At 41.8% G+C, this 27317-nt stretch overlaps 1 protein-coding gene across 20 annotated transcripts in view; it reads left to right on the forward strand.

The window, feature by feature from the left end:
* Positions 1-27317, forward strand: part of plekha6 (pleckstrin homology domain containing, family A member 6) — a 120250-nt gene that overhangs the window by 87137 nt on the left and 5796 nt on the right. For 11 of the 20 annotated variants that reach the window (XR_006380429.1, XM_044219355.1, XM_044219492.1 and 8 more), the window contains 19 exons: positions 1387-1574; positions 2614-3168; positions 4277-4763; positions 5280-5366; positions 7228-7281; positions 7521-7601; positions 9779-9850; positions 10465-10545; positions 13963-14112; positions 14627-14722; positions 16010-16121; positions 16240-16379; positions 18584-18751; positions 19899-19974; positions 20280-20383; positions 21408-21566; positions 23053-23205; positions 23797-23930; positions 25242-25390. Coding sequence is in view for 19 of the 20 variants with exons in the window: in XM_044219355.1 (XP_044075290.1) it covers positions 1387-1574; positions 2614-3168; positions 4277-4763; positions 5280-5366; positions 7228-7281; positions 7521-7601; positions 9779-9850; positions 10465-10545; positions 13963-14112; positions 14627-14722; positions 16010-16121; positions 16240-16379; positions 18584-18751; positions 19899-19974; positions 20280-20383; positions 21408-21566; positions 23053-23205; positions 23797-23930; positions 25242-25390 (3046 nt within the window). In the remaining variant the exon portion in view is untranslated. The remainder of the gene's footprint in view (positions 1-1386; positions 1575-2613; positions 3169-4276; positions 4764-5279; positions 5367-7227; positions 7282-7520; positions 7602-9778; positions 9851-10464; positions 10546-13962; positions 14113-14626; positions 14723-16009; positions 16122-16239; positions 16380-18583; positions 18752-19898; positions 19975-20279; positions 20384-21407; positions 21567-23052; positions 23206-23796; positions 23931-25241; positions 25391-27317) is intronic. The other 9 variants (XM_044219374.1, XM_044219500.1, XM_044219411.1 and 6 more) reach the window with 7 other exon arrangements.

Raw genomic sequence — 27317 nt, forward strand, 5'->3', positions numbered from 1 at the left:
TCAAACACTAAAGTGAACTGTTTCAGCCCATCTTAGCCTCTTCATACAGTTTGTGTGGATCTTCTTTGTAATGTAGAGGCTCTTTTAGAGGCTCCGGATGATCTGAATCATCTTTCCTCGTCTAACAAAAGACAGCCGTAAAGAGTACATATCCAGGCCCTAACATCACGCCAACCAGCAGTGATCCGGGACCTTTGACACCACAACTCTTAACCTTTCCCCCCTCACTGTCTCCTCTCCCTCCCACCTTGGTCCGCCCCTGTGAGTTCTGCTGGCCCCTGCTGTCTCCTGTTGTGGTAGAAAGTTCAGTAGGTACAGTGTGGATATTTTACTACCCTTCTTTTTATTGACTGTCCCGTCTGCTAAGGATGCATGATTACGTCTCTTGTACTGCATGTCTGCATGTCAGTTGAAGGATTCATGCAGTCTTGTCTTGTTCTGTTTGGACTGTTCAAGTTGTTATTGATTGCATGTCAAGCCTTTCAAAGGCTGTTCAAAGGCACACCCTGTGATTTTGTCATCACAACCAGTAGCACCTCTACCAACCCTCCCGTGTTTTAAAACTCAGCCGTGAACTGGTTAGAGTTTCACAACATAAGAAAAGAGCTGGGAGGACATTTAAGGATTTAGGGGTGCAACAGAATCACTGAGTGTAGCTTGAACGTGACAACAGTCGACTAGAGGATTGTGCATGGATATCATAAACGGATCATTCTGTTTTATCACAACTTGGGTCTTATTTTCGTAGGTATGTCCCTTCATTTTATCAGTAACAGCAACATTGTACTCACAAAGTTAATTGCTGAGATCTGGGAACACAGATGCTACAAAGACGTCAGGGCAAGAAACATCAGCAGTCAGACAGACAGGTTGGAAACAAGTTATTTGGAAGAGAGAAAGGAAGCAAACTAAAACGATTACCCAAACTCAACTCAAGTCAAGGATATTTTATTATTCAGCCCAATTTCACAAATCACAAATGTGCCTCACGGGGCTTCACAATCTGGACAGCTTACGACTGTCCGTAGACCCAGACCCACTTCCTGTTTGAGCTACTGTCCTTTACTTTACAGCAGATGTGCGCTCTCAGGTTTCTTATGCAACGAAGGATCATCAGCAACATTTCAAGTGTACTCACTTTCAGTTTGAAAATCTGGATAAACTGTTGCTTTGTTTCCAACCTGTCTGATGTGAAAATAAACCCTGAGTTGTCATAAAGCTGAATGCCCTTTTACCTGGCCTTTATCTTTAATATCATGCTTCTTATTGCATGAGGAAGTTACTGCTGATGAAGATGATGGGGATGCTGAGTATAATAAAAACACTGCCTGGTCTAAGTCTGTGTTACTCATGTGCTGCCTCTCTGTGTTTTGTCTCCCTCTGCAGGTGTGGTTGGAGGAGGAGGAGGGGGTGGGTGAGGACGGGGAGTTAAAGGGTCCCGTTGTGTTTTGCATGCAGGCGGAGCATGCTGGGACCAGGACATACTACTTCAGCACAGACAGCCATGAGGAGCAGGAGGAGTGGATTAGAGCCATGAGCGAAGCTGCAGAGGTCACCGTCCCGCCGACACAGAGGTGCTGCTCACACTGAACGTACAGAACACACACAGGCACTCATATTCCATTTGACTGGGCCTGTCCAATATGTCCAGTCACGGCAATAATGTATGGACTCATATGTGCTATTCATATCTTAAAGTCACCATGCATAGGATTAGATTTTTAAAATGTTCTTACTCTGGTGCCATCTGGTGGTGCTATCAGGAACGACGCTGTAATCGGCAGCGATGCGCGCCGCTATGAGACAAGTTGTTGGTATTTCCACTTGCATATTGTCTTCCATTTATCATACATCTACATCTAACAATATCTTTGACAAGCACTGATTTTCTCTTAGTTACAAAGCTGAGCACTTGTGGAGGATTTCTTGAATAAGAAACAAATGTTCCCCTTGGTCTACATTTCTTGGATGTTATGCTCAAATAATAAATATAAATAACAAAGTGTTACTGGGGAATAGCATATGTCACAAACTTCAGCTTACATGTAGCTAGGCATCTGGCTCTGAAGCTCTGCATGGTGCACATGCTGCCAAAGACAGACAGGCAATGAACTCATGGTACAGCAACAAACTGATGGGAAAGACATGCACGCTAGCTTTGCATGTCTTCTCAGAAAAACAAAACCAAAATGAAAAAATACTTGAACCAATCAAGTCACCAACATGACACAGGTCCAAGCACAACGTGTCTCTGCATTCAGGCACTGCATAGGATACAGATTAGTACAGCAGGACGCTCATTTGCCGCTTGGCTCTGTGTTGCACTGATGATGAACTGTCCACTGTCAGAGCTACCTGTCTGTCCATAAGACTTCATGTTCACACCTCTTGGTTCTTTTGTAATGAGTCAGTGTGAACACAAACCAACATTTTGTTTGTTGAATTGGCATGAAAATAGAGTTAAAAGGAGAAAGTACAAAAGTCTTCATGCCTAATAACAGGGTTTATTACATGTGTCGATCATCAACGCAGTTCCTTGGCCTGGTGCTGAGCTTCCCGAAACAGCAGCTGCCTGTCTCTTCTCATGCTTTGTTTTTCCTTCAAACTTCACAGAACAAACTCGGACACCACAGCTGATCTCAACCGCACCATGGTGACCCGGGCACCCGACCCACAAACACAGCAGCATCCGCACACACAAACACACAGTGAAGCTGACAGCGACCTGCCCATCAACGGGGTCGACAGCCTCGAGACACCCCCACCCTCCACCCCCCGCTCCAATCAGGAGGGAACAAGGACTGACGGAAGACGACGAGAAGGTGGAGGAGAAGGTGAAGATGAAGGGGGAGGACCTAGTCCTGGCCACGCCCCCCACCCAAATCACCATCCAAATGGGTGGGGCAGCTACGGTCCTCGCAACACCATGCCCCACAACAGCAATAGCAAACCCCCTCCGTCCAGGAGTCACAGTGCACATCGCGCCCCTCAGGGACACCCAGAGGGGGGTGCCGGCCCCAGGGAGCAGCAGGAGAACGTGGTGCTGAGGAGGGGCTTTGTGCCCAGGACGGCTCCAGAGAGGGTGGCCCAGAGGAAGAGCTCCATGGCCCAGCTGCAGCAGTGGGTCAACCAGCGGCGAGGCATGGCCTCCCAGGAGGACATCAACAGGTAGCTCAGTGGACAAGAGGAGACACATAACACCTGTCTCGCTCGGGAGGTCTTCTTCTGTGTTGTTCTTTGCACTTAGCTTCAGAGGATGCTTCAGGGGTCTGGAGATACTGTAAGGACACTGATGGTGCTGCTGTACTGTACGTCATTTACAATGGCCTTACGCTGGCACGGTGATCATTTCACTAAGCCAGGTGCAGGTGTCCCCCCACATGCACCTTCATTATTCATATTGGTCATTATTTTCATGGCATGCAGTAAGAACCTCTGCGTTGAGCTTGGTAAGCGCTCCAGCCCCCATGTAAAATCAGATGTGATCCACACCTGTGATTTAATGACTCGTAGTTTTAGAAAAAAGACATCGTGGCACCAATGTCTCATTTTTCTCTACACAAATATTTATCTTATCAGACTGATTTGAAAGATGCTATAACTGTATAAAATGTCTACACGTGAGAATGTTTATCTCCAGCACAGTTTATTGGTTTGCAACTTTAATACACAAGGACAGAATCAGTCCAGTTGGTGCTACCGGACTTAAAGGTTGGGGCTACTTTACTTATGAGCTGAATGTTGTGTCGGTGCACCAAACGTACTGATGTCATGAAATTGTATCACAGCTTAACTAATTGGTATTTCAAATCAGTAAAGTTTCAGTTTCACCATGAGATCCGCAGATTCCTGACAAAACTAATATCATTTACCTGAGCATACAGGACAAACTTCTGTCCTACACCTTCAAAATGCCTCATTTACAGAATTTGCTTCATAAAGTGGCTTATTTAATGAATTTAATTTCCATGTGCACAGTAAATATTTTAAATATATTTTAGTTATTATAATAAAAAGGTATTTTCAAGGTAGCATGAGATGTGTGTTGAACTACAGTGGGCCTTCAAGCCAAAATTATCATTTCATTCTTTACTTTAGTCTAGCCTTTATTTAACAAATGAAGAGGCTACACTGATCAGAATCAGAATCAAACACTTGATTGATCCCCGAGGGGAAACTCTTTCTTGTCTGACAGATAAACTTCAGACTGTTGCTGGTTTAAACGCCTTTAATCTCGAGGTACGGCAATAATCTCCATCTTTTCCGGTCCTTCCAGCCCATCTCGTTACTACCCAGTGAGCCGCGGGGTCTCGGCTGACTACTGTGGCTACCCTGGTGGCCCCCAGTATGTGGAGGAGTACCCTCTGTATCCGCCAGGGGTCCGACCTGACAGCATCTGCTCAGTCTCTGCTGTGGGGGGATACGACCGACGCTGGACTGTCGAGGAGAAGCGCCACTCGCTGAGGGACGGGCCCCATCACCTTTATGGACCCCCAATGCCGAGGGACCAATGGGGGCCTCAGTACTATGGCGGGATGGAAACATCCATGAGGCGTCTGTCCATTCAGCCACGCTCCAGGTCTGTGCCTAGGTCACCGTCCTCTGCATCGGGGGGGCCATACTCACCGGTCCCACCCAACTTTGCCTCGCCGGCTCGATCGCCATCTGCTCGCTTTGACCGGTTTCCAGGGAGGATGAGGGACGACGTGATCTATGCTGATCCATCTGTCTACAGCCTGAGGAGATCCCTCAGCTCACCAAAGGTGAAACGATGAGTGTGTGTGTGTGTGTAGCAGTGGATATACACGGTAACTGCCACCGCAGTTTCTTTTGTTACAACAACAGGCCACAAACTCACTTATTTGGATTCTATGACAGTTACAGAAGGGATCAGATGTCTTCATTTAGTGGGGTCAAGCTTTTATCCCATGCGTTTCCTGATAATTAGACTGAATGTAGGTTGTGATTTAAATGAAAATAAGTAAATGAAATGAAGTGTCATCGAGGATTAGAATTAAGGCTCACAATCAAAACAGAATTCTACAATGTCACTTTTTTATTCCCACACCATTTCCAGAAGATAAAGACCACAAATGACCTCAAGTAGTACAACAAGATTCTCAAAAAGTCAATGGGAATGAAAGAAAGAGTGAGAGATTAATGTTTTGTTTCCATGTGCTGTAATCATATTCATCTTACTCCACTCTAACAACTTTCATTCATTCTTGCCTCCATTCTTCTCTTCCCTCTTTACTTATTTCCTTCCCCCCTTCCTTCAGTATGACTACCCTGGCGATAGGAGGTCCTTAAGCCAAGGATTATACCACTACAACTACCCTGTATCCCCTTCCATCCACAATAAAATGGTATGTGTCACTAATGTGCTGTAGTACATATCCATCTAGTGGATAACACACACAGTCACACACACACTCTTTGCAGCTTTGCAGCTGTGGACTTTCTTTCGCACATCTGTTCTTGGTCTTTCCGTCGTAACCCTGTACACATCTCTCTCTCTGCCTCTGTCTTCTCTTTCTTCTACTCCTCTCTACTGCCTGGCACCACTCTCGTGTGCATGAGTGTGAAGAGAAACATGACTTAATGACCGAGAGCACCAACCTCCATCCCCACCACCAATTTCACTCATGATCAATGGAACATAAGGCAGTTCCATGAAGGTCTATATTATACAGAAGCCACTTGATAATGTTGCATGTTCAATTCCGCCAGTTAAAAAAACAACAAAAAAAACACGGCCAGGTATTTTTCCCAGCACCTGTGGAGTTTCTGACACTAGTGGGGCTGTGGAGCAAAGTTTTATGAGCAGGTCCCTGTTTTGTCTGCATGAGGATGGCCATACTCATATTAGCATGAAGGTGACGTGATACACAATCCACTGATCGACAGCTGATGGCAGTAATGTACCAAGAAACATTGCAATGCTTCAGCGAACAGCAGGGAAGGAGAAAGTTGCTAACTAGCTGCTAACATGACTGTAAACAATGCTGGTATCAACAAATTGGTTTTGTCAATGTTTTATGAAGAAGGAAATACTTTGAGCACATTTGTTAGGCCTCAAGGATACACAGTGTGTTCCGGTAAAGAGCTGTGTTTTAAGCATTAAGGGGCCTACAATTTCTTGAAATTAGAAATAGTAGTTTGACAAAATAATCTTAACTCAAGAAATTTTCACCCATGTCTTATGGGCTTCATCAGTGGATGGAGTTTTCTCAGTGGTCATCACATGACCTATTTCTCCATCTTCATCTAACACATCACATGAATACTGATGGGAGCATAAAGACCGCAGTGTACAGGAAACCCACCCACTCAACTTGAACTCTAACTACCACTCACAACATCAAAGATCAGTGGTGAGGAGCCTCCTACACAGAGCACAGCGTCTTATCAGTGGTGAGGAGGGTGGGAGGGCACTCTGGGCCAAAAGATACAAGTAGTGGACGATGAGAATCCCACTTTGACTTAAGACCATAATGGACACTTGTAAATGAACAGGGACTACCAGGAGCAGCGCAGTGGGACTCCCTTATGTGACTCTCAGAACAACTAAACAGAGTCTTCACGTCACAAGTGAGCACAGTGAACAAGACCCAGACAAGTGACTGAATGAACAGCGGAAACAGACAACATCAGCTTTCTGGGAACACCAGACCAAAACAGCTCACAGCATTATCTGGGAGGGGGTCAAAGGTCATCGAGCAGGAGTCAGTGGACAACTGGAGAAAGATCAAGGAGGACATTCACATCTGACACCAGAGTCTATCTTTGAACACAGACATTGCCATCTCCCTCCATACTCGACGGACGTTGCATACTTAGGCCACGAAATAACAACTAAACCATCTCCATGACAACTAATCAAACTCCATCTGCTGAGGAAGACTTAGTAAGACTGATGAAGCCCCGGAACAAGCTAGCAATTGAGACTTGAGATGAAATGTTTTTTTGTTTTTTTTTGTCAAAAAGACCCCACAAACATTAAAAATTAGCAGCTTTTAGTCACAAACTGCCCGGACATTAACACCTATTTAATCCTTATTAAAGTGTTGAGGTCCATCCTTGCCCAGGAGCTGTTGGCCTCCAGTGTGATTTGCAGATCGGTTGTGGTGCTTTGCTTTGCTGCTGTCTTCTCTGAAAGCCTTCTATCTGTACAGTATGTGTCTGTGTGATTTCCATGTGTGTCGCTGTTGCTGCTGCTTGGCTCAGGAGGACATATTAGACCTTCAGCTCCAGCGCAACCTGGATTACTTAGACCAACAGGTAAGAGGACACACACACAGTATTGTTTACATATTACACACACTGTGTTTCCCATTATCAGTGTTCCTTCCCTCCTTTATTCCCTATTACAGTCTCCTTTCCTGTCTTTCTTCTTTCCTTCCAAAAGATGCTTGTAAATTATCTTTAAAAAATTATTATTAGCTTATCCTAACACAGTTCCAGTCAACCTGTTACATGAGCTTGTTGTCAGATCTGTGTAATCTGAGCTGAATCTTCAGGTGCTCGAGGGAAGCTACCTAATTGGCACGGTTACCCGAATGGTGGAGCGCTCATCCTCAACAGCAAAGCTCTGTGTGCAAGTAAGAGAGGAGAGAGCACCACAGGGAGGCAGGCTTCAGCTGGCAGCACTACATCAGACCTGCTTCTCTTATGGGTTAAGCCTTAACTAGTAATTCCATTTTCCCGCTTGGTTTTCTTCTGAATGACCTTTTTGACTTTAAGACTAATTAGGGAACTTCTTAGCCAGTGTTGGCTAGTCCAGTCTAGTCCAATTTAGTCCTCATTACAGGCCTGGACACTAATAGACCAGATATTCCATACCTACCCAAGCCTGCCTCTCTTTTCTTCAGTCCTTGTCTCGCCTGCATGTGCTCCAAACTGACACTCACAATCCAACAGATCCATGGTTATATTCTCCATCATTCCTTCTTAAGCTCACATCATACTTTCTACTTCTGCTTGGCTGCAAGGGTCCGTGAGGGTCTGTGTGACATAAATTGAATCTGACCGCACATGTTTGGAACTGTCCACCAACGCAGACACTTAATGAAGAATTAGTAGAACTGTTCACTAATATGTCCATTTTGGAGTATTTCATTGCCCTTTAAAGGCCTCAAAGGCCCTGATATGCTTGTGACGTCCATGCATACCACCCGTGCAATCATATATTTTGGGTGGAACGTGGACATCTCTACAGACATCCGCATTGACACCTATGGACCCTTGCAGGCATGGGCAGATGAAGAAGTTTGCATCACATGAACCCTGGTGGACACTCATGGCTACGCGAATGACAATTTGAGCTTTAGCCCTTTTCCACTATTAGTGTGAACTCATACCAAAAGCTTCAGGTACAGCAGTGAGTACACTGGATAATGAGTTTTGCTTCTCAGGTAGCATTTCTTCTTAGGCTGCATACAAATCCTCCCTAGGATTGATAGACCCTGAACCCTAACCTCAGTCATCGCTAACCTAAACATTAAACTAATGGATTGGTGGAGTTTGATGGGGGCCATACACAGCCTGAAAGAGACCTCTGCAGCCAGACGCTGCTCTGGGCAAAACAGTACCTTTCATTAGCAATAACTAAATAAATAGATAAATAAAGAAAAGGTGAATGATTAACTAGGCATTGGAGAATAGACTGTATTGTCATGTAATGACAATGTACCGTCGTAATTCAGCATAATTTTAAATAACTAAACTATTTTTCATACTCTTTGAGTTAGGGGCCTTTGTATGCTTCAAACAAACTAGGTCACACAAGGTGTCGTCTGAAAGGAGGGTGAATAGCCTCCCGCTAGCTGCGTCCCACCTTCTTTGTAGTCTTGACATAATGAATTGTACACATGGGGATAACAGTGCACACTTTTGGACAGTTTCTCCTCAAAGGCATTCATGGTGTTGCACTCTGTTGTCATGTACAGTCTTGTTGACCTCTTCAAACTTACAAGACACATTTGTACACAGTACTTCCAGTCTATTTGGAACCCTCTTCAGTAGTCTTTAAGCTAATTTTTCACATCCATAAAGTGTGTCCAATCATTTTCCTATTCATCTCACTTTACATGGTGCTGTTGTAATGATTGGTTTCAGGCATCACTGTCTTCAGTCATAATACTGAAAGTCATGCAACATTCTGTTCCCTTCATCATGTTCCTATTCAATCACAGATCTTAGGAGGACACATTGTAAATGTGGATGTAACAATTGTGTTCAGGGTACAGTGGAGGGGTGCTGGGGTGGCTGGGGAGGAAACAACATTCCCCTTAACTATTTTCAGTTCCAAGATGTATCATGACATATTTCAACTTAGTTCTTCATTCTGAGACATGAACCAAAGAGCTTCTGTGACGTTTACAAATGAGGCAATGTGCAGGTATGCATTATCAGTATGCTAACATGTTGTTTAATCTGAAGAATGGCTTCTTTCCATCTTACTGATGGCAGATGTTACATGCTGTATTTTTATGGAGACTTAATCACCTGCCATTTGCTGCAGAAAACATAAAAACCCAGCCAGCAAAATAAACACTAATAGCTCATTGTAAAATAATAATGTTGTTTGTGGCAGAGGTTTCTTCATTTAGACATCCTCTCCTGCAAACAAAATGTTGATCTCTGAATAAATGAAGCTTTACATTCCTCAGAATAAAGAACAAAATGTAAACACTGAACTTTTGCTTTCCTCTCATTGGAGTAGGTAGTGTCTATACTATTTGAGTGATGATGATTTGTTGAACCTTTGTTTTCACAGGTGCCTCCTTTCCATGATGTCTACAGCAGAGACTTACATCCCACACTGAAGCTCAATGAGATTGAAACCAGTGTAAGAGACACATAATAAACATACAAATGCACCCTTACACCTAGATGATTCACACTTTTTTCAATACACTACATGGCCAAAAGTATGTGTCTAAGTCTGCATATTTTGATCTGCGGTCTAGGCCCCTAATCTGAATGCTACAGTATTATATTTCAGACAGCAGTGTTCTTCTAACTTTGTGTCAACAGTTTGTGTATGGCCCTTTCCTGTTTCACCATGACAACGCTCCCATGCACAAAGCCAGGTGTTCCCAGCTTGTTGTGGAACAACTTGACTGGCCTGCACAGAGCCCTGACCTCAGCCCCATCCAACACCTTTGGAATGAACTAGAACGCTTATTGTGAGCCAGGCCTTGCCGCCCAACATCAGTGTTGGACCTCAATAATGCTCTTGTGACTGAAATCAGAAGAGTGGGGGCTGTTACAGCAGCAGATTAAGAATGACATGTTCAAATATTACATATAGGTGTAATGTGCTGGTATCCATATACGTTTGGCCCTATACTGTCAGCATGTACTCACACAGATACATTCTTGTACTTTCTTTGTTTAATGTTTTCTCCCTGGTTTCTACAAAATATATTTGGTAACCACCTGGTGTCCTGTCTGACACAGAAACTCTTGGGTCGACTGTGTGAGCAGAATGGAATTTTGAAAGACCACGAGGCTGTTGTCCACAGACTGAGAATGGACAAGGTACATAATTTTATTATACTGTGTACTTAAGAAATGTTTTGTGTTGGGAAGCAAATCAAATGTGTGCTGTTCTAATAAAAACTATGAAGGGCGCCCAAACAGAAATCCATCTTCCTAACTGAGTTCTCTGTTGTTTTAAACTTTGACAAAATATTAATCTCTGGGGATTTTAATTTTCATGTGGACATTCAATCCAATGCCAGGGCTGAATTTCTTGGAACTATTTTAACTTTACTCAGCATGTTGCCAGCCCAACTCACAACTGTGGCCATACCTCGGACCTAGTATTTACACTTGGTCTGACCAGTGCCTCTCTGGATGTGGAGGATTTGGGTGTCTCAGACCATCAGTGTATCAGGTTCTCCACCTTGTTTCACTCCGTCCCTAATACTCAATTACCTGTTCATTACTCCCGCTCTATAAATACATCTACTGCAAGTAATTTCTCAGATGCCTAGAGAGACTCCTCTACATTCTGCTGTATTAAGGCCCAACCCCTTCAGCTGAACATGGACCAATTAATCACAAAGTTTAATTCAATCTGTGGAGACATCTTGGACTCTGTTGCCCCTCTGACAGTCAGAATACCTAAAGCCAAATCTCAGCCACGGCTGAATAGTGACACCCGTGCTCTTAGGCAACTATGTCGCAAGGCAGAAAGTAAATGGAAACAAGATAGGCTGCAGGTTTCATTTGAGATACTGAAAGACTCTCTGGCAAATTATCAGCAATCTGGCAAATCTGCCAGTTCATAACAAGTTGTTTCATTGCACTTTTCCTATAGAGCAGGTCTAAACCAAACTCTTTATAATATTATTTACAGAGACCCAACATTTTAAGAGGCAGAAACCTCGAGCAGAACCAGACTCAGGGTGGGCGGTCATCCGCTGCTGCCGAGAGAGAGTGACAGAGAAAGACAGAGACAGAGAGAGAGAGAGAGAGAGAGAGAGAGAGAGAGAGAGAGAGAGAGATTGAGAGCAGGAGCTAAGAGAGCATACAGTAGTACAATGCAAATTCCACATACAAATTTTAAATAATAATAATGTAATGGTAGTGGCAATATTATTTTAATAAAACAATAATAGTAATAATAATGATAGGAATAATAATGATAATAATAGTAATAAGACTAATAATAACAATTGTAGTAGCAGTTGTCGAGCAGGAACATTGGGGCAGCAGATGGCCCACAACCAAAGATCCAGACTCTGCAGCTCTGGAGGCAGAAATATTCTATTATTTTATTTTTTATTTATATATCGCCAATTCATAACAGAAGTTATCTCATTGCTTTCTCATTTTCCTATAGAGCAGGTCTAGACCGTACTCTTTATAATATTATTTACAAAGACCCAACAAATCCCACCATGAGCAAGCACTTGGTGACAGTGGCAAGGAAAAACTTCCTTTAAGAGACAGAAACCTCGGACAGAACCAGACTCAATAGTGGGCGGCCATCCGCCGCTGCCGTGTTAGGTTTAGGGGTGGGGGTGGGGTTGGTTTGAGAGGGAGGCACAATGCAAATACCACCTAGAATTTTTAAAATAGTAGAAATGTAATTGTAGTGTTAATATTAATACATTAATAATAATAGGAATGACAGCTATAGGAAAAATAATGACAGTATTAGTAACAAATACCTGCTGAAAGTGACAGAAGGAGAGAGAAGAGAGACAAGAAAGCACAGAACTACAGGAGAGACAAGCTGTCGAGTTAGTAACATGCATTAATGGGATAGAAATGCATACAGATGGACAGGGAGAGGAGGAGAGAGGAGCTCAGTGCATCATGGGAAGTCTCCCGGCAGTCTAGGCCTATAGCAGCATAACTAAGGGATGGTTCAGGACTCACTCAAGGCAGCCCTAACTATGAGCTTTATCAAAGAGGAAAGTCTTAAGCCTACTCTGTGGAGATGGTGTCTGCCTCCCGAACCCAAACTGGGATCTGACTCCACAGGAGAGGAGCTTGATAACTGAAGGGTTTGGCTCCCAATCTACTTTTGGAGACTCTAGGAACCACAAGTAACCCTGCATCCTGGGAGCACAGTGTTCTAGTGGGGTAATAAGGTACTATGAGATCTTTATGATGGTGCCTGACCATTAAGAGCTTTGTAGGTGAGGAGAAGGATTTTAAATTCTATTCTGGATTTTACAGGGAGCCAGTGCAGAGAAGCTAATATTGGAGAAATATGATTTCTTTTCCTAATTCTTGTCAGTACATGTGCCACAGCATTGTGGATCAACTGGAGAGTCTTAAGGGACTTATTCAGGCAGTCTGATAATAAGGAATTGCAATAATCCAGCCTAGAAGTAACAAATGCATGGACTAGTTTTTTGGCATCAATTTGAGACAGGATGTGCCTGATTTTTGAAATGTTACGAAGGTGAAAGAAGGCAGTCCTTGAAGTTTGATTCATGTGGGAGTTAAAGGATAAAACCTGATCAAAAATAACTCAGAGGTTCTTTACGGTGGTGCTGGAGGCCAGGGCAATGCCATCTAGAGTAACTATAGCTTTAGATAACGTATCTCAGAGGTGTTTGGGGCCAAGTACAATAACTTGAGTTTTGTCAGAGTTTAACATTGGAAAATTGCAGGTCATCCAGGTCTCTTTGTCCTTAAGGCATGGTTGAAGTTTAGCTAACTAAATTGTTTCATCTGCCTTGATTGATAGATATAATTGGGTATCATCTGCATAACAATGAATATATTGCCTAAAGGAAGCATATATAAGGTGAGAAGAATTGGTCCAAGCACATAACCTTGTGGAACTCCGTGACTAACTTTGGCGTACACGGAGGACATGTACAAAATGAGATCGATCTGATAGATAGGATTTAAACCAGCTTAGTGCAGTTCCTTTAATGCCAATTACATGTCCCAGTCTCTATAATAGGATATGATGGTCAATGGTGTCGAATGCAACACTGAGATCTAACAAGACAAGTACAGAGACAAGTCCATTGTCTGATCTGTCTCTGTGCTATGATGCACTCTAAATCTTGGTTGAAAATATGTACTGTTCTATTGCATTACTGTACATAGTAAGGCATTCTATAGTCTGGTCAACCATCACATACAGTAGCTTGTAATAACATACTTCCACTCATTGTTTTTTGTTAACATTCAAAATACAAATACATTTGACACCTTTACACTTTCAAACCACTTTCAACCTGTTATGAGTAATTTGGTTCATATAGGTCTGTTGTTTTATGTTTTAACATCAAATATTATAGGAATAAAACCATAATTAGCTCTTTTCCAACTGCAACTTGTATAATAAACTGAAATATGTCTCTGAGAATGAAAGTGGTGAGTTGAAAATTTTCACTTGTTGTTTAAGTTTAGGAAAAAGGGCAGTGAAGTTAATTTCCAATAAACTCTTCCTTTCTTGCTTGACATTCTTGCTGTTCCCAGGACAGCCTGGAGGAAGCGCTGGTGGCTACTCATCAGGAGATGGAGCTGTACCATAACCAGCCTTTGGCGATGGAAAAGCTGCGGTTCAAAAAGGAAACCCTACAGAACCAGCTCATCAACATCAGAGGGGAGCTCTCCCAGGCCTCCAGTGTAAGACACTGCATAACATATTCAGGATCCTGTATGATCCAACCCCCCCCCCCCCCATAGCTGCAATTTGAGAAGATGACCTTCTATAGACCACGAGGCTATATAACACAATTTTAGTTAATAACATTATTGGTGAGTCATGTAATAGAATGGTGCAACCACACAAGTGCAATCAAAAAAATTACTAGTTCAACCATGTCAACTAAACCACTTTGGAAATACAAGTGAAAGTGAATGAAGTTCTTACCCAAACTGTCTGTAGGAAACATCCATTAGATCCATTAGAGCTTCTTTGTTTAACGTTGAGTTACCTTACCTAATCTCTTCTCTAACTCTTCTGTTATAAATATGAATTTGATAGTGTTTGTTTTGATAATTGAGGATAATGATGGCCCAAATACAAATCCAACAGCCAGGTTGTAAGAAAAAGCCTAACTTTCACATCTGTTTTCATTTGTACTCTTTCATTTATACATCCTCTGAGTATGGCTGCCTTTTTTTGTAACTCTCTCAGGCTTTAACTACCACTCGTATGGAGTTTGAAGCATTAGAGGATGAGGCCAGCGCCATTCATGGAGATCTATGGGAGCAGCTTAATGCAGGAGGGCAGGTAAAACGTCACATTATTATCCCTGTTTGTTTTTAAAGCCCAGCTGTAATTTGTTTGCGAAATAGAAAGCTTGTTTCCAAATGGATATTTGGAATTTGGAGTTATACAGTGAGAAACTTATAAGCCAACTGTCAGCCATTTATCAGTCACTTATATAAAAACTACAATTATGTAAGAGATAGTTTTTCTTCATCATTTGAAATGTCATGATAACAAAAAACAAACACCAAAAAAACACCTAGACTGACATATAGTTATCAATCTTATCAGTAACTAGTGAGAGTTTAAATGAATAATAGCAAATAAGTGCAGCCATTACATGTGGGGAGTGTTTCCTAACAGTGTAAAGACTGCGGCGGGATGAGGGAAGGCGGACTCTGTGTGTTTACAATGATGATGCTCGGTGCTCAAGCACAGGCAAACTGGACGGACACTGTCTCACAAATGTCGATCATTTTATGTGAAGATAATAACCATATAATTATCTTCACTATCTTGTTGCTGCTGTCTTGCATTCCCCAAATTTCGTTGTGCAACCTTATGTTGTATAATGAAAAATAAATAAATTACCTTACCTTATTAACTTCTAAAGGGTATGATGTACTGTATATAACCATGGCCTGGTACATCCATTCTTTCTCTGATGTGACAATATGACAGGAAAGCAAGGTCAACAGTACACTTTGACTGTGCTGGACCTACCAATGGGTCAACCATTACAAATATTTTATGACTTAAATGTTAAATTGTAGTAAAGACCCAAAGGTTTTCAATGCTTTGTTGTTTTCAACAAAGAGGTCAGGATGAATTTTGAAAAACATACAGCATAAAAGGTTGTGCGGTCATGATTCGTTACATTTTTGTTACACCAGGGAAAATAAAAGTTTGCTGGGTATGTTAAGTCGTAGACTTAATTAGGTAGGGTGTATTAGGCTAATTGTACAGCAATTATTTTTTCCAAGGGCATACTGAACTGTACCAAATGGTTTAAGACAAATATATGAAGTGTCACACCCCCAGTATGAAATAATGCATAGGACATCTAAAATATTATTATTTATTGTAATGACATATACCTCGGATTTGAATATTTCATCCAATATACTTTTTTTTTTTTTAGCTTTAGGGAAGTGTAAGTAGTAAGTGCAGTATATATATTATATTGTCATGAAGTTTGGAAAAAGCCATTTTTTCATATGCATATGCTAATTACATACATTGTAAAAAACACTGAAAAAAAGCAATTGTTTAGTTTTGTTTCAGTTTCGTTTGTCCTGGTTTTTGCAGAGTGAACTGGTTCGTAAGCACATCCAGAAAGAGTTTTGGAGAGTCCAGGATGTATTAGAGGGACTACACAAGAATAACTCATCCAGAGGCACTGACACAGCCAAGCACAGAGGTAACACACTGGAGTTGGAAAATAATCATGTGTTTAGTGGAAATACCAGTGTCTCTATCATGTATATTCTAACAACTTTATCCCTGCCACCCCACCTCCCTCTCTTTCTCTTGCACAGTGGCCAGCGGTGCATCAGGCTCCTTTAGCACCAATAGTCCAGCCAGTCCCCTGAGCTCAGTAAGCCTCACCAGTCCACTCAGCCCCTTCTCCCCAGTGCCCGGCTCCCAGGCCTCCCCCACCAAACAGCTGGGCCCGGAGGTAAGCACCGGACACACCCAGCCGGGGACCAAACCCAATCCAAAACCAGACTCTAGAACCAATCCTGAAGTGCGTAAAAGATCAAACCCTAAACCCCGTCCCAAGTCATGTATAGTGCCTCACTTTAAAACTGACCCTAAGCCTAGGTGTAGACCCAAAAGTTACACGGAACCTGACACAAGCCTGCATGCAGAAAATATATATTACTGTGGTTGTGAAACCCATGACCACACCTTTCCTCAGCTCTCCCTAGCTTTCCAAAATCTTAAGGAGTCCTTGGGTAGATTAGACCCTGTGATAGAGGAAATGGACCAAAACATCAGCTGCAGAACCAACTCAAACTTTGAACAACCTATAAATCCAGCCAAAGCCAGAGCAGGAGAAAAGATCAGTTTTCTCCAAGTACAATGTCAGGACTCCAAATATACCAGTCAGCATTCAGACACAGCCCAAACCCACGCTGACCTTCAGGAGGTTAGTTGGTTAACCTCAAATGTTTGCAGCCAAGAAGTTAAGATTGGCCTCAGAAAAGATGTATATCCTGACTCCCACCCATATCACTTCTCTGCAGAATACCGTGACAGCCTCAGAAACCTGTCCTCTAACAGGCGCTTTTCTATGCCTGAATCCCAGATCCTGCTTCTCCAGGACTCCTATCGGGCCGATGTTTTATCATTATGCTACAGCCCAGATCTTTATACACCTTCAGTCCCTTGTTTTAGAAGTACTAGCCCTGAAACCCAACACCATCACAAGTTAGCTTCTCGGCCATCATGTCATGCTCGTGAAGGTGCTAGGCCACTTACTTACCCCAACAATCAAAGGGGACTTGATATTGCTCCAGTGATCTGTGCCATAACACAATCTGATTCATCCAATAATCACACAGGTAAAGTGTTCATGCAGACCCATTTTTAAAGAAAAGGATATCTACCACTCCATAGTTGATTCTGATAATTCCAAATTCCATCTGTTCTGATTTGTAATATTGTAAATACAAGGACAATATTTTCGCCCAAATCATAAACATTTTACTTTGCCATTGCTAAAGGTCATCATGACATAATTTTTGTCCCCTTTTGTAAAGCCATTGGTGCTGTTAATTGTCTTTGCAGACAGATTCTTATCTAACCTTTCACTTGTCAGTGCTCATTCTTTAACTGCTCTACAGGGATCCCATCAGATAGAAAGAGGCGGCATGCATCCCTGATCCATTTTCTCAAATAACAAATTTAATAATAATAATTTGGCACTTTTGTGCTTCAATCTGATTCACGTAAAGATTTTGGGGATTTAATGTCATGAGTCTGGAAGCGAACATCTGGCCAGAGGTACAGTAAGTTAAGGGTTCACTTATGCGGCTGTGGCTCAGGTGGTAGAATGCGGTTCAATCCCCACCTCTTCCTGTTCACATGTCAAAGTGTCCTTGGGCAAGACACTGAACACCGGGTTGCTTCCCAGCCACTGGGGATGCATAAGCCAGTGCATTCCTAATTGCCGCTCCCAAGCCGGATAAATAGGGAGGGTTGCGTCAGGAAGGGTATCCAGTGTAAAAAGCCTATGCCTCCAAGGTATGAAAAATGTAGGTTACTTGCTAACCCTGTTCACAACTTTCCTGTTCAACTAAGTAAAATATATGAGTTGAACATATAAATATTTTATTATTGACTTTGGTTTACTTAAGGAGGTACCTGAGCATGAAACAAGTTGAATTGTTACGTGTTGGACTAAGTGCTGTTGTACAAGTTCTCTCTTAAATAGCAATGACAAACTTTCAATTCCACTTCCAAAGAAGGACCTAATCTGTTTCTTAGCCATGCAGTGCTGTTAAAATATTACAGCCACATTAGCCTAAAAATCTGATCATTGTCTTCTTCACAAGTCTATTCGAGGTGACAATATGACTTACACAGTGATGGTTGAAATGTTGGGGCTGTTTCACAGAGCCTTTAATGGACTGTGTGGATTTAAGAATTCACAGAAGCTGTCAGGTCAGGTATTTCACTGGTCACCTGGGGATTTTCACATCTAACTCCTTACCATGGGATCAAGACCCCATTCCACTGAATCATTCCCATGAGTCTGTGCTGCTCTGCACTTTGCCTGGCTTATTACCACTCCTGATGTGCAGCACTCTCTCTTCCTCCTATCCTTTCTCTCCTTCCTTCCTTTCCTCCCTCCCTCCTGCCCTTATGGTGATCTAGGAAAGCGTGCCCCCAAGGCCTCCCCTCCCCAAGTCCTATTACCCTTTGGAGCCCTCCCCTACCTTCCCTCCCTCCATCCCCCCCCTGCCCTTTGACAGCACCGCCTGGCTACGCAGCTTGGGCATCGATGATGGTTACCTTGATGGTGAAGATTCTCACATCAGAAAGGTATTTGGGTGTTTCTGCCCCTGTCCTGCCCTCGCTTCACCCAGTCCTAACTGTTATCCAATATCATCTTTAAAAATAATAATTCTTAACCTCGTAAGCCACCAGAGACCATTCCTCCCTCCAAATTCCACATTCTTCCTCTTTCCAAACCTCCATTTGTTCAAGTGCTCAACCCATTGCCACTGATTATCCCTCTGTGTCTCCACATCAGCTTGTATTTGACCTCCCAAAGCACTTTTCCACAAGTGGCTGCTCTGCCTTTGCTCTTTGTAATGCCTCTGCTACTAAAAGCCATGTCAGTCTGTCAATTTGTTTTAATTAAACACAGTACATTTCAGTTCAAAATGTACTGCAAGTGCTTTTGTACGAAGGCCCTCTCTTGCAAAGTATGAGTAACACTTAGCACTTGTTATGAGTCCTGGTACCTGGTGTGGAGTTCTCTACAGCCACAGATCATCTGTCAAACTCTCTATGTGCCTATTTGTGTAGTGTCTTGGCAGTGATGTAGTCATGCTAGTTAGTACATGGTCACACCAGGAAGCAGCACAGTGAAAGTCATTTACGCATTCTCATGAATTAGGTGGTGCTGGAAGCTGGAAGCTCTAACTGGACAATGAGTGAACACACTTAATTCAAGGGAACGTATTTGTACCATCCACTCCTGTCTCATGACTGGTTACAAACCATGTTGTATCTCTTTTGTGGCGCAGTTTACACTCCAGGAGAAATAAGAGTACATTTTGGACCCTCAGGTTCTCTTTGTTCCCGCGAACATCAGCGCTGTCAAGACAGTTTACAACTGGTCAACAGCACAGTCAAGTTTACCAAAGTTGAACTTGAAAGCTCAGTGAACAAATCCACTGATCATTGCGATTCCATTGAAATGAGATGATTTTGGTCTGAAATTTCACTGTCATACATGCTGGTGTGATCAGGCCATTACTGTGTCTGCAAGTAATGTATTGCTTCTGCCATTACAGGTATACCGGGCGTTTTAACATGATGCTCCCATAAACAAAGTAATGCATTATCGAATGCATTCTGTTTAATCAGCAGCTTTAGATGTAGACTGGATTTTTTTGTTTTTTACCACCTCCGGGTTTAATGTTGATTACATGACAAATAATATCAGTTCTCCGCCTTGCAGCCCAGGTTTGGAGAACAGAACAATATTAGCGACGTGCAGGACCAGGTCCAGGACAGACAATCCACCATGAATAAAGGTACAACCTAAGCTCAAGTTTCTATGCGATAACGCTACTGATCCTTTCTCAGATAATGATCATAATCCAGCAGTTGACTCTTGGGTTGGTACACAGAACCTCGTGGAGCAATGGATTACATTGATGACATTTCTTCTACTGATATTTGTAAATTACAGATGAAATTACAGAAAATAACTCATAATCCAGTGATTGTATTATTAAATCAAGTGAGACAGACAGGATACATTATAGTATTAGCTTTTAGAATTAAGCTCCCTCTTCTTTCCTATGGTTTTGAGCTTATCTTTTGTGTCCCTTGCCAGTTGGCATTGTTCCTCCTAGAACGAAGTCCCCCACTGACGAATCACACAGCAGCTCTGCTGGAGTTTCCCGGCATAATGGCAGAGTGGCTAATGGAATCTCTAGGGTATGTTAACCTAAACTACATGTAGATAATATCCAAATGTCTATCTAAACCACAGCATACACAGGTGTGTAGCCTAAAGTCTTTAAACAAAACATTGTGTGGAATTCAAACTATCCACAAACCATTTTATCAGTGTGCACAGGAACCCTGTGATAGAGCAGGGACCATGGCTCTGTCCCAATACTCACATTTGTGGTCAGAGAACTTAGATAAGTGCCTCCTTGTATTACTATTATTAGGTAATTGACAATACAATAACTCTAGAGCTACTTTTTTCACATTCGTAGCATACAAGATAGAAACAGCCATACAACATTCTAATTACCACCGACTTACCACCTTAATGAAAAGCATAACAGGAAAATACATCTTCAAGTAGTTGAGGGGGTTGAGATGTTGATATTCAGATATTTGGGATATTATTCATATGAAAGAACATCTGGAACAAATCTGGTGGTTCATATCTAGTTATAAGAACTGCCATAGTTACATGTTCATGTTTATGCCCAAGTAACAATTTAATAATACTTTTTTTCTTGTGATCGTGAGTTTAATGTCCTATTATGTGGGGTTGACCGTGGATAGAAAGATGCATAATTAATCATGCAAGACTTATTTGATATCTCAAGATAACAATTTGATTTTTTGAACACAGCATAGTATTAAACATAATTTTTACCTTAAGAAAAGATAAAGAGCCAATTAACTGCCATTCACCAACACTGTACAACATTTTATACACAATGGCAAGCGCTTTATACAATGTATTGAAAACAAGCAATACAGCATAAAACATTCATACACAAATGATAGATATCAACAGATCTCCACACGTCATGATGGTTTGCTTAACCTCTGTCCTTCAGATAGGACTTGGACCTCTTTGTCTCTGAGTCCAACTCAGTTTTAAGTCTATCTAGTAGTATTGTATTGTCAAATGCATCAAAGCCACCAATTCCAATAGGACTAGGACTGAAATCTTGCCTGAATCGCAGTGTGTTTCTATGCCACATCTTTGTCACAGGAGCGCCCAAAGAGCGCTGTGTTTGCTGCAGAGGTGAAGTCGAAGATGAGCGTGGAGGAGCAGAATGAGCGAATCCGCCGCAACCAGAGCAGCTCTGTGAGGGACAAGAGGCGGAGTTTAAACCTCTCAGGTGGCCAGTCTCCAGCCAACTACAAAGTGGTATGATCAACCATGTGATGATCCTTAACATTTTAGTGCAGAGTGCCAGTAGAGTAAAATGTAACCATGTGTTTATACTCCCAGCTACTTAATCTTTCAGATGACAGTTGTAGAGAACTGGGAAGCTTTGATCAACTTTTAACACTTGCAAGGTAGAACTACTGTTCTACTGTCCTTTTGTTAGAGAAATTTATATGTATGCATAATTTCAATGGTGAAATTAGCGTACACTAAGAAATAGCGTAAGCCTCAATAACACCTACTTACATTCCAGGCCACTGTTGCTGTAAGTCAAGGGCAAAGGTTCAAAAAGGGTCCCGCTGTGTCTTTGCATTAGTGCACCCACGTGGGTAATGTTGTCCAATTTATACAATTGTCAGAGTTTACAAGTGGGAAGCAGGTGAGGGATTACATCGTTTTCTCTGCAATAACAACTACTTCTAGTGTGTCAGGGCACAAGCTGGTGGAGGGATTGTGCGAACTTGGGATGTAACAGACAGATAATTAGCTCTGAAAAGAATGTGAACAGCATCCAAATTAGTTTTTTTCCCCTAGTAAGTTGACCTGTCATCTGACTGACAAAATTTGCCTCAAACCTTGCACGCCTCAGAGTCAGAGTAGTCAAATTAGAAAACACAGACAATATACACACACTGATGGAATTTGCGGCAATTACTCTTTCCATTTCTGTCAGTATTCAGAGTCCATAAATCCACTTAGAAATCAGACAAAAGGTGCTCCTTATTACGTCATGTCTTGTCTCGTAATCATCAGATTCAGGCATATTCTTCAGTATCAAAGTAAAACATGATTGTTGTCTGTACATCCTTGGTTACAGTGCAAACACAAACCACTGAGGTGTAGACAGCTTTAAGGTTGCTATTCAGACATTTGGCCAAGTCAATCCTCAATAATTTTTGAGATCACCACTGTTCAGCAGATTTGTTGTGCAGTGCATGATAAAACTTGATTGACATTGCACCAGTGTTATACTTACCTCATGATCTGATGTGGAAGCCTGGCCCTTTGAAATATATACACATACGTATACATATATTAATATACCTATATATGCAACTAAATGTATACATATAATAAAGACTGAAGACTATAAATGGCAGAATAAACAATTTGACACTGTAAGTGATGCAGTATAGATAATTCCAGCAAGTTCTGATGTAAACTCGAATACAGATACTAATACAGAAATTGATGTGAAATTAACAGATACAAATACAGATAGTATCTAATATGAACCCCTCACACATTACGAAGTGAAAAAATGCAGCTGGTGACACTTTGTGTCACAGAGGTAGCAGGTCCACAGCAGCGTTAGCAGTGAAAAGGGCTGCAGTGCAGGGGAGTTGAACAGTCTAAACTGGGGGTAGGAAAAGGAAAAAGTTTTTGAACAGGTTATTCAAACTTGAGCTTCTGGATGATCTGATTGTATCCGTATTTGTGTGTGTATATGTGTGTGTGTGGACAGATTCGTAGGCGACTAACAGCTCACGAAATTGACATCAAAGACTTGGAGGCAGCGGTTCGAGGCCAGGGGCAGGAGTCCCCACGGGAAGAAATTGCTCGCCTGAGACGCTTACAGGTTGAACCAGAACACTACGACCTAGACATCAGCAAAGAGGTGAGATCAGTTCTCTTCATAGCTCAGAGACGAGGACTCAAATGCACAACTCTCAAACAGATGGGTGTAGAATCAGGCAAGTTTACTGACAGCAGACAAAAAAAAGACCAGGTTGGCAGGGGATAGGCCAAGGCAGAGTCTGAGTGGCAGGCTGGGGTCAGCAACAAGCGGGCAAACAATGTCAGAGGCAAACAAAACAGGGCAGGGGTCCAGAAACAGGCAGGAAAATCAGGCAGTGTAACAGGCTGGCCGCTGAGCACAATGTACAATCTGGCCGACCTTCTGATTGGTGGACGACCCGCTCTACCATCAAGCCACAGTAATGAGGGGATGGGGAACAGCTGTGAGAGAAAAAATGATGAAAACTAAACTAAACACTATAAAGAAAATCACTAAAACTAAACTGAACTAACTGTTCCTTTAATAAAAGGACAAACACACAAGGCACATATTAGAAATATGATATTAATAAGAAATATGTTGATACAAAGTTTTCCTGGCTCACTGTTTAGATGCTATGAAAGGCATATTATATTGGTGTATAAGTGTATTTGTGTCCATGTTTCTTTATGTGCATCATGTTTGTTGTAGCTGATGGCTCCTGACAAGGTTCTGATCCCAGAGCGCTACCTGGATGTGGAGGATAACGCTCCTCTGAGCCCAGAGGAACAGAAGGAGAAGCAGAAGAAATTGGAACGGATCAAGACCCTCATTGCCAAATCAAAGTGGGTTTTGACTCACACATAAATGTATTAATCCGTTTTCTATGTTGATAATATGTAGATAATATTACTGTATATGCACTGTGCTGTAATGCACTGTCCTGTGCTGTACTGTGTGCCTCATGTATTTCTTACAGCATGAGTTTCAGACATGCATTGACTTTTATTTTGACATTTCTTGACTTTACGTAATTCTACTGCATTATTTTTTTTTGGGGGGAGAATTGAAGACACTGTAGCACGGTTTCCATTAGGCTGCACTCTGCGACCAGCCTCTGCCATTGTAAGGTTAATTACATAGTACACAATTGTGGTCTGTATTTCATCTGGGACAGCTCTATTTCTTTGTACTCTTCTGCTTCCTCTATTCTGCTGTCTTCCCATCACTACACCACCACGGATCCTTACTCCTCTTCCTCTTCCTCAAGCAGGCAGTTGCCCCTAGTCATTATTTACCTGTCCAGGTTCCTCCATGTTCAGAAATTGTACTTATTCTGTTGTGGTCAAGCTCTATAAATATGTTAGGTACTATTCATGAGTATGGATTTTGTCAACTAACTTGACAGAATGTGTGATTGGTTGATGTTAAGATGTGAGAAACTCCCCATTCATTAGTGAAGTTCAAGTTTCACCTGACATTTACCAATTTAGCGGGCGTTACAAAAAATCCATATTACTGTAATGATATTCAGAGTATATATGCCTGACAGATTTTGACAACTGAATGAACTATTGTGCATGTGATGACTTACACAATGAAATAATTCCTACATGTTTTGGAGAGTACAACTATTCAACTGAGAAGCAACATAAGCAGTTTTGATCAGCAAGATATATTCAATTGGTCATTGTGCAAATTGTAGACAACTGTACATAGATGTGTCAAAACATTTGCAAATTGTTTAAAAAATGAGAAATTCAAATCTGTTGTTAACAAGTGCCCAGTGGTTTGGAGGTTGCTGTTTTGAAAATATTCATTATCATTTGAGAATTGTGCCAAAGCAACTGAGAAAAACTGTAATCACTCAGCAGTCCATTGGTTCCATTACTTTTAAATTGCAGAGGAACCAAGAAGGGTTGTCAACTTTCTTCATTACTGCTCATTTTAGCAATAGAACCGCTTGCTTGCAATATAAGATCAGATACAAGTATTAAGGTATAAATATTAAAAATGTAAAATACAAAGTTTCCTTATGCAGATGATTTTATATTTGTCAAATGTAGCATAGTCATTATCTATGACTAACAAAACCACCTCCCTCCTCCTTTCTTCTGTCTTTGTCTTTGCGTCTCCTTTCATCCACCCACTGTCAGTTTGCAGAACGTGGTTCCTCTCCTGGACGGCCCGGTGGAGGGTGGAGCTCCAGCCAGCTCACAGCAGCAGTTGCAGGAGCAGGAGAAGCGTATTGAGATCTCTTGTGCTCTGGCTGCTGAGGCTTCTCGTCGCAGCCGCCTTCTCTCCGGTGAGGACTCTCCACACGGCTACCACCGATACTATCGCCATGTCACTAACCCTCTCCCAATAACTGCTCACCATGATCACGCAGCACAGGACAAGCCATAATACACTACATCATGCACATTTCTGCACATACCTCCATGATTCATTCAACTCACATCTGAAATCTAATGCTGATCTTCGTGTGTCGTTTAAGATGCAAATTTTGCCACGGTCTGGTAAACTAAAACTGTAACCTCCCAGGATATCTTTACAAGCAAAAACATTTAACATCCCACAGAGCTTTATCCTTGTTAGAAAATGTATAAGTGGAAGTTTGGGCTTTTTAATTGATTTACTGAAAATTCTGGCTTTTATAGGTCATTTTTGTGGGCTTGGCCATTAGTCTTGTTGGTTATGATATCATTTTACTCACCAACTTATTTGCTGAGCTCTGGGGATTCAGTGACATCTCTTCAGTCTAATAGGACAAGAACATGAACAGTGAGATGAGAAGACAGCTTCAGATTGCGGTTACAATTATTATTGAGTTTGTTTGGCTGTAAACAGATGCGCCAGCTGCTCTCCTTTTGTATTTCTGACAAAAGTAGCTGTTCAGGGAGTGTTGCTGTAGTATTAAACCGCACTTACTGTTACCACCTGTAACCAATGGTGTCGTCACATTAACCAGGACTGGAACTCTTAAAGTCAAAAAGTTGGTCACTGGTCTCCAAATGATTTTACAGCATAAACTTGGAATCCTTTAGAACAGCTCTGTGTAGAAAGGCACATTAGGTCATTATCCATTAAATCTTTGTGCAGATGTCAGAATTTTTAAACAATCAATGAGCCTACCTGTGAGAGGTGTGCATAATTTAGGCACGATTTTGGAGTGGTCACGCCTCTGACAACAAGTTGGTCTAAGCAGGCAGAAACACAAGTGAAAAGACTTCCTATGCCAGCAGTGAACTGTGAGTTTGTTTGATCATTGGTATGGGTTAGGGTCATGGGTCTTACATTAACAGGTCAGTTCTGGTACTGAACTTTACAGGTGCAGGGTTTGTAAAACGTAACCCTGTGCAGGACACTGATTTCAGGTGCACTCATATTCAGTTTGACCTCCAAATCAATTGTTTGCTGTGTTTCTAGATCTCAGCAATAAGGTTGGTAAGATGTTATCATAGCCAATAGGAATGATTGGTTTGTGTTGTTTTGGGTTTTTTTCTTTGCCGTTGTGTTTTGTAGAACTGTATGCACAATCCTGTATGTATGTTGCAAGCTATATGACAGCAATTCTGTAACAAATATCATTTATAATCAATAGGAAAAAAATAGGGAGAGGCAGACATGTGGGACCAGAGTGACCATGAAAAGTGTCAAACTTGTAGGCAAAAAACAAAACATCCCACTGAGAGTCTCCAGTCCAAGTCCTCAGCAGAGCTGAGACAGATAACCAGAGGTTCATCACATAATCACAAAAACAACACAAAATGACTGACACAGACTGAAATAGCTTGACAAATATTGAAAAAAAATGACATGAAATTTTGTACAGACATTCAAGGTCCCCAGAGGACGAATACTTATGACTTTTCATGTAGCACCACCAGCAGGTCAAAGTTTTTGCTTATCCACTGACATATCTCAACATCTAGTAGATGGATTGTTGTGAGATTGGTGTAAACATTCATGGGTCCCAGAGGATACATTCTAATAGCTTTGGTGATGCCCTAACTTTTCATCTAGCACCATCATCAGTTCAAAATGTAATTTTTTGCAGTATATTTTGCCTTATGACCACATTCCTGCTAAACTAACTTTTCCATCAGCCTCAGCTGTACTTTGGGTTTAGTGCTAACTGGCAAATGTTGCATGCTGACACACTGAACTTAGATGGTAATAGTAAACATGAACTGATTAACATTAATATCATTGTGAACATGTTTGCATGC

The sequence above is a fragment of the Siniperca chuatsi genome, linkage group LG2 (assembly GCF_020085105.1).
Source record: "Siniperca chuatsi isolate FFG_IHB_CAS linkage group LG2, ASM2008510v1, whole genome shotgun sequence".
Lineage (NCBI taxonomy): Eukaryota > Metazoa > Chordata > Actinopteri > Centrarchiformes > Sinipercidae > Siniperca > Siniperca chuatsi.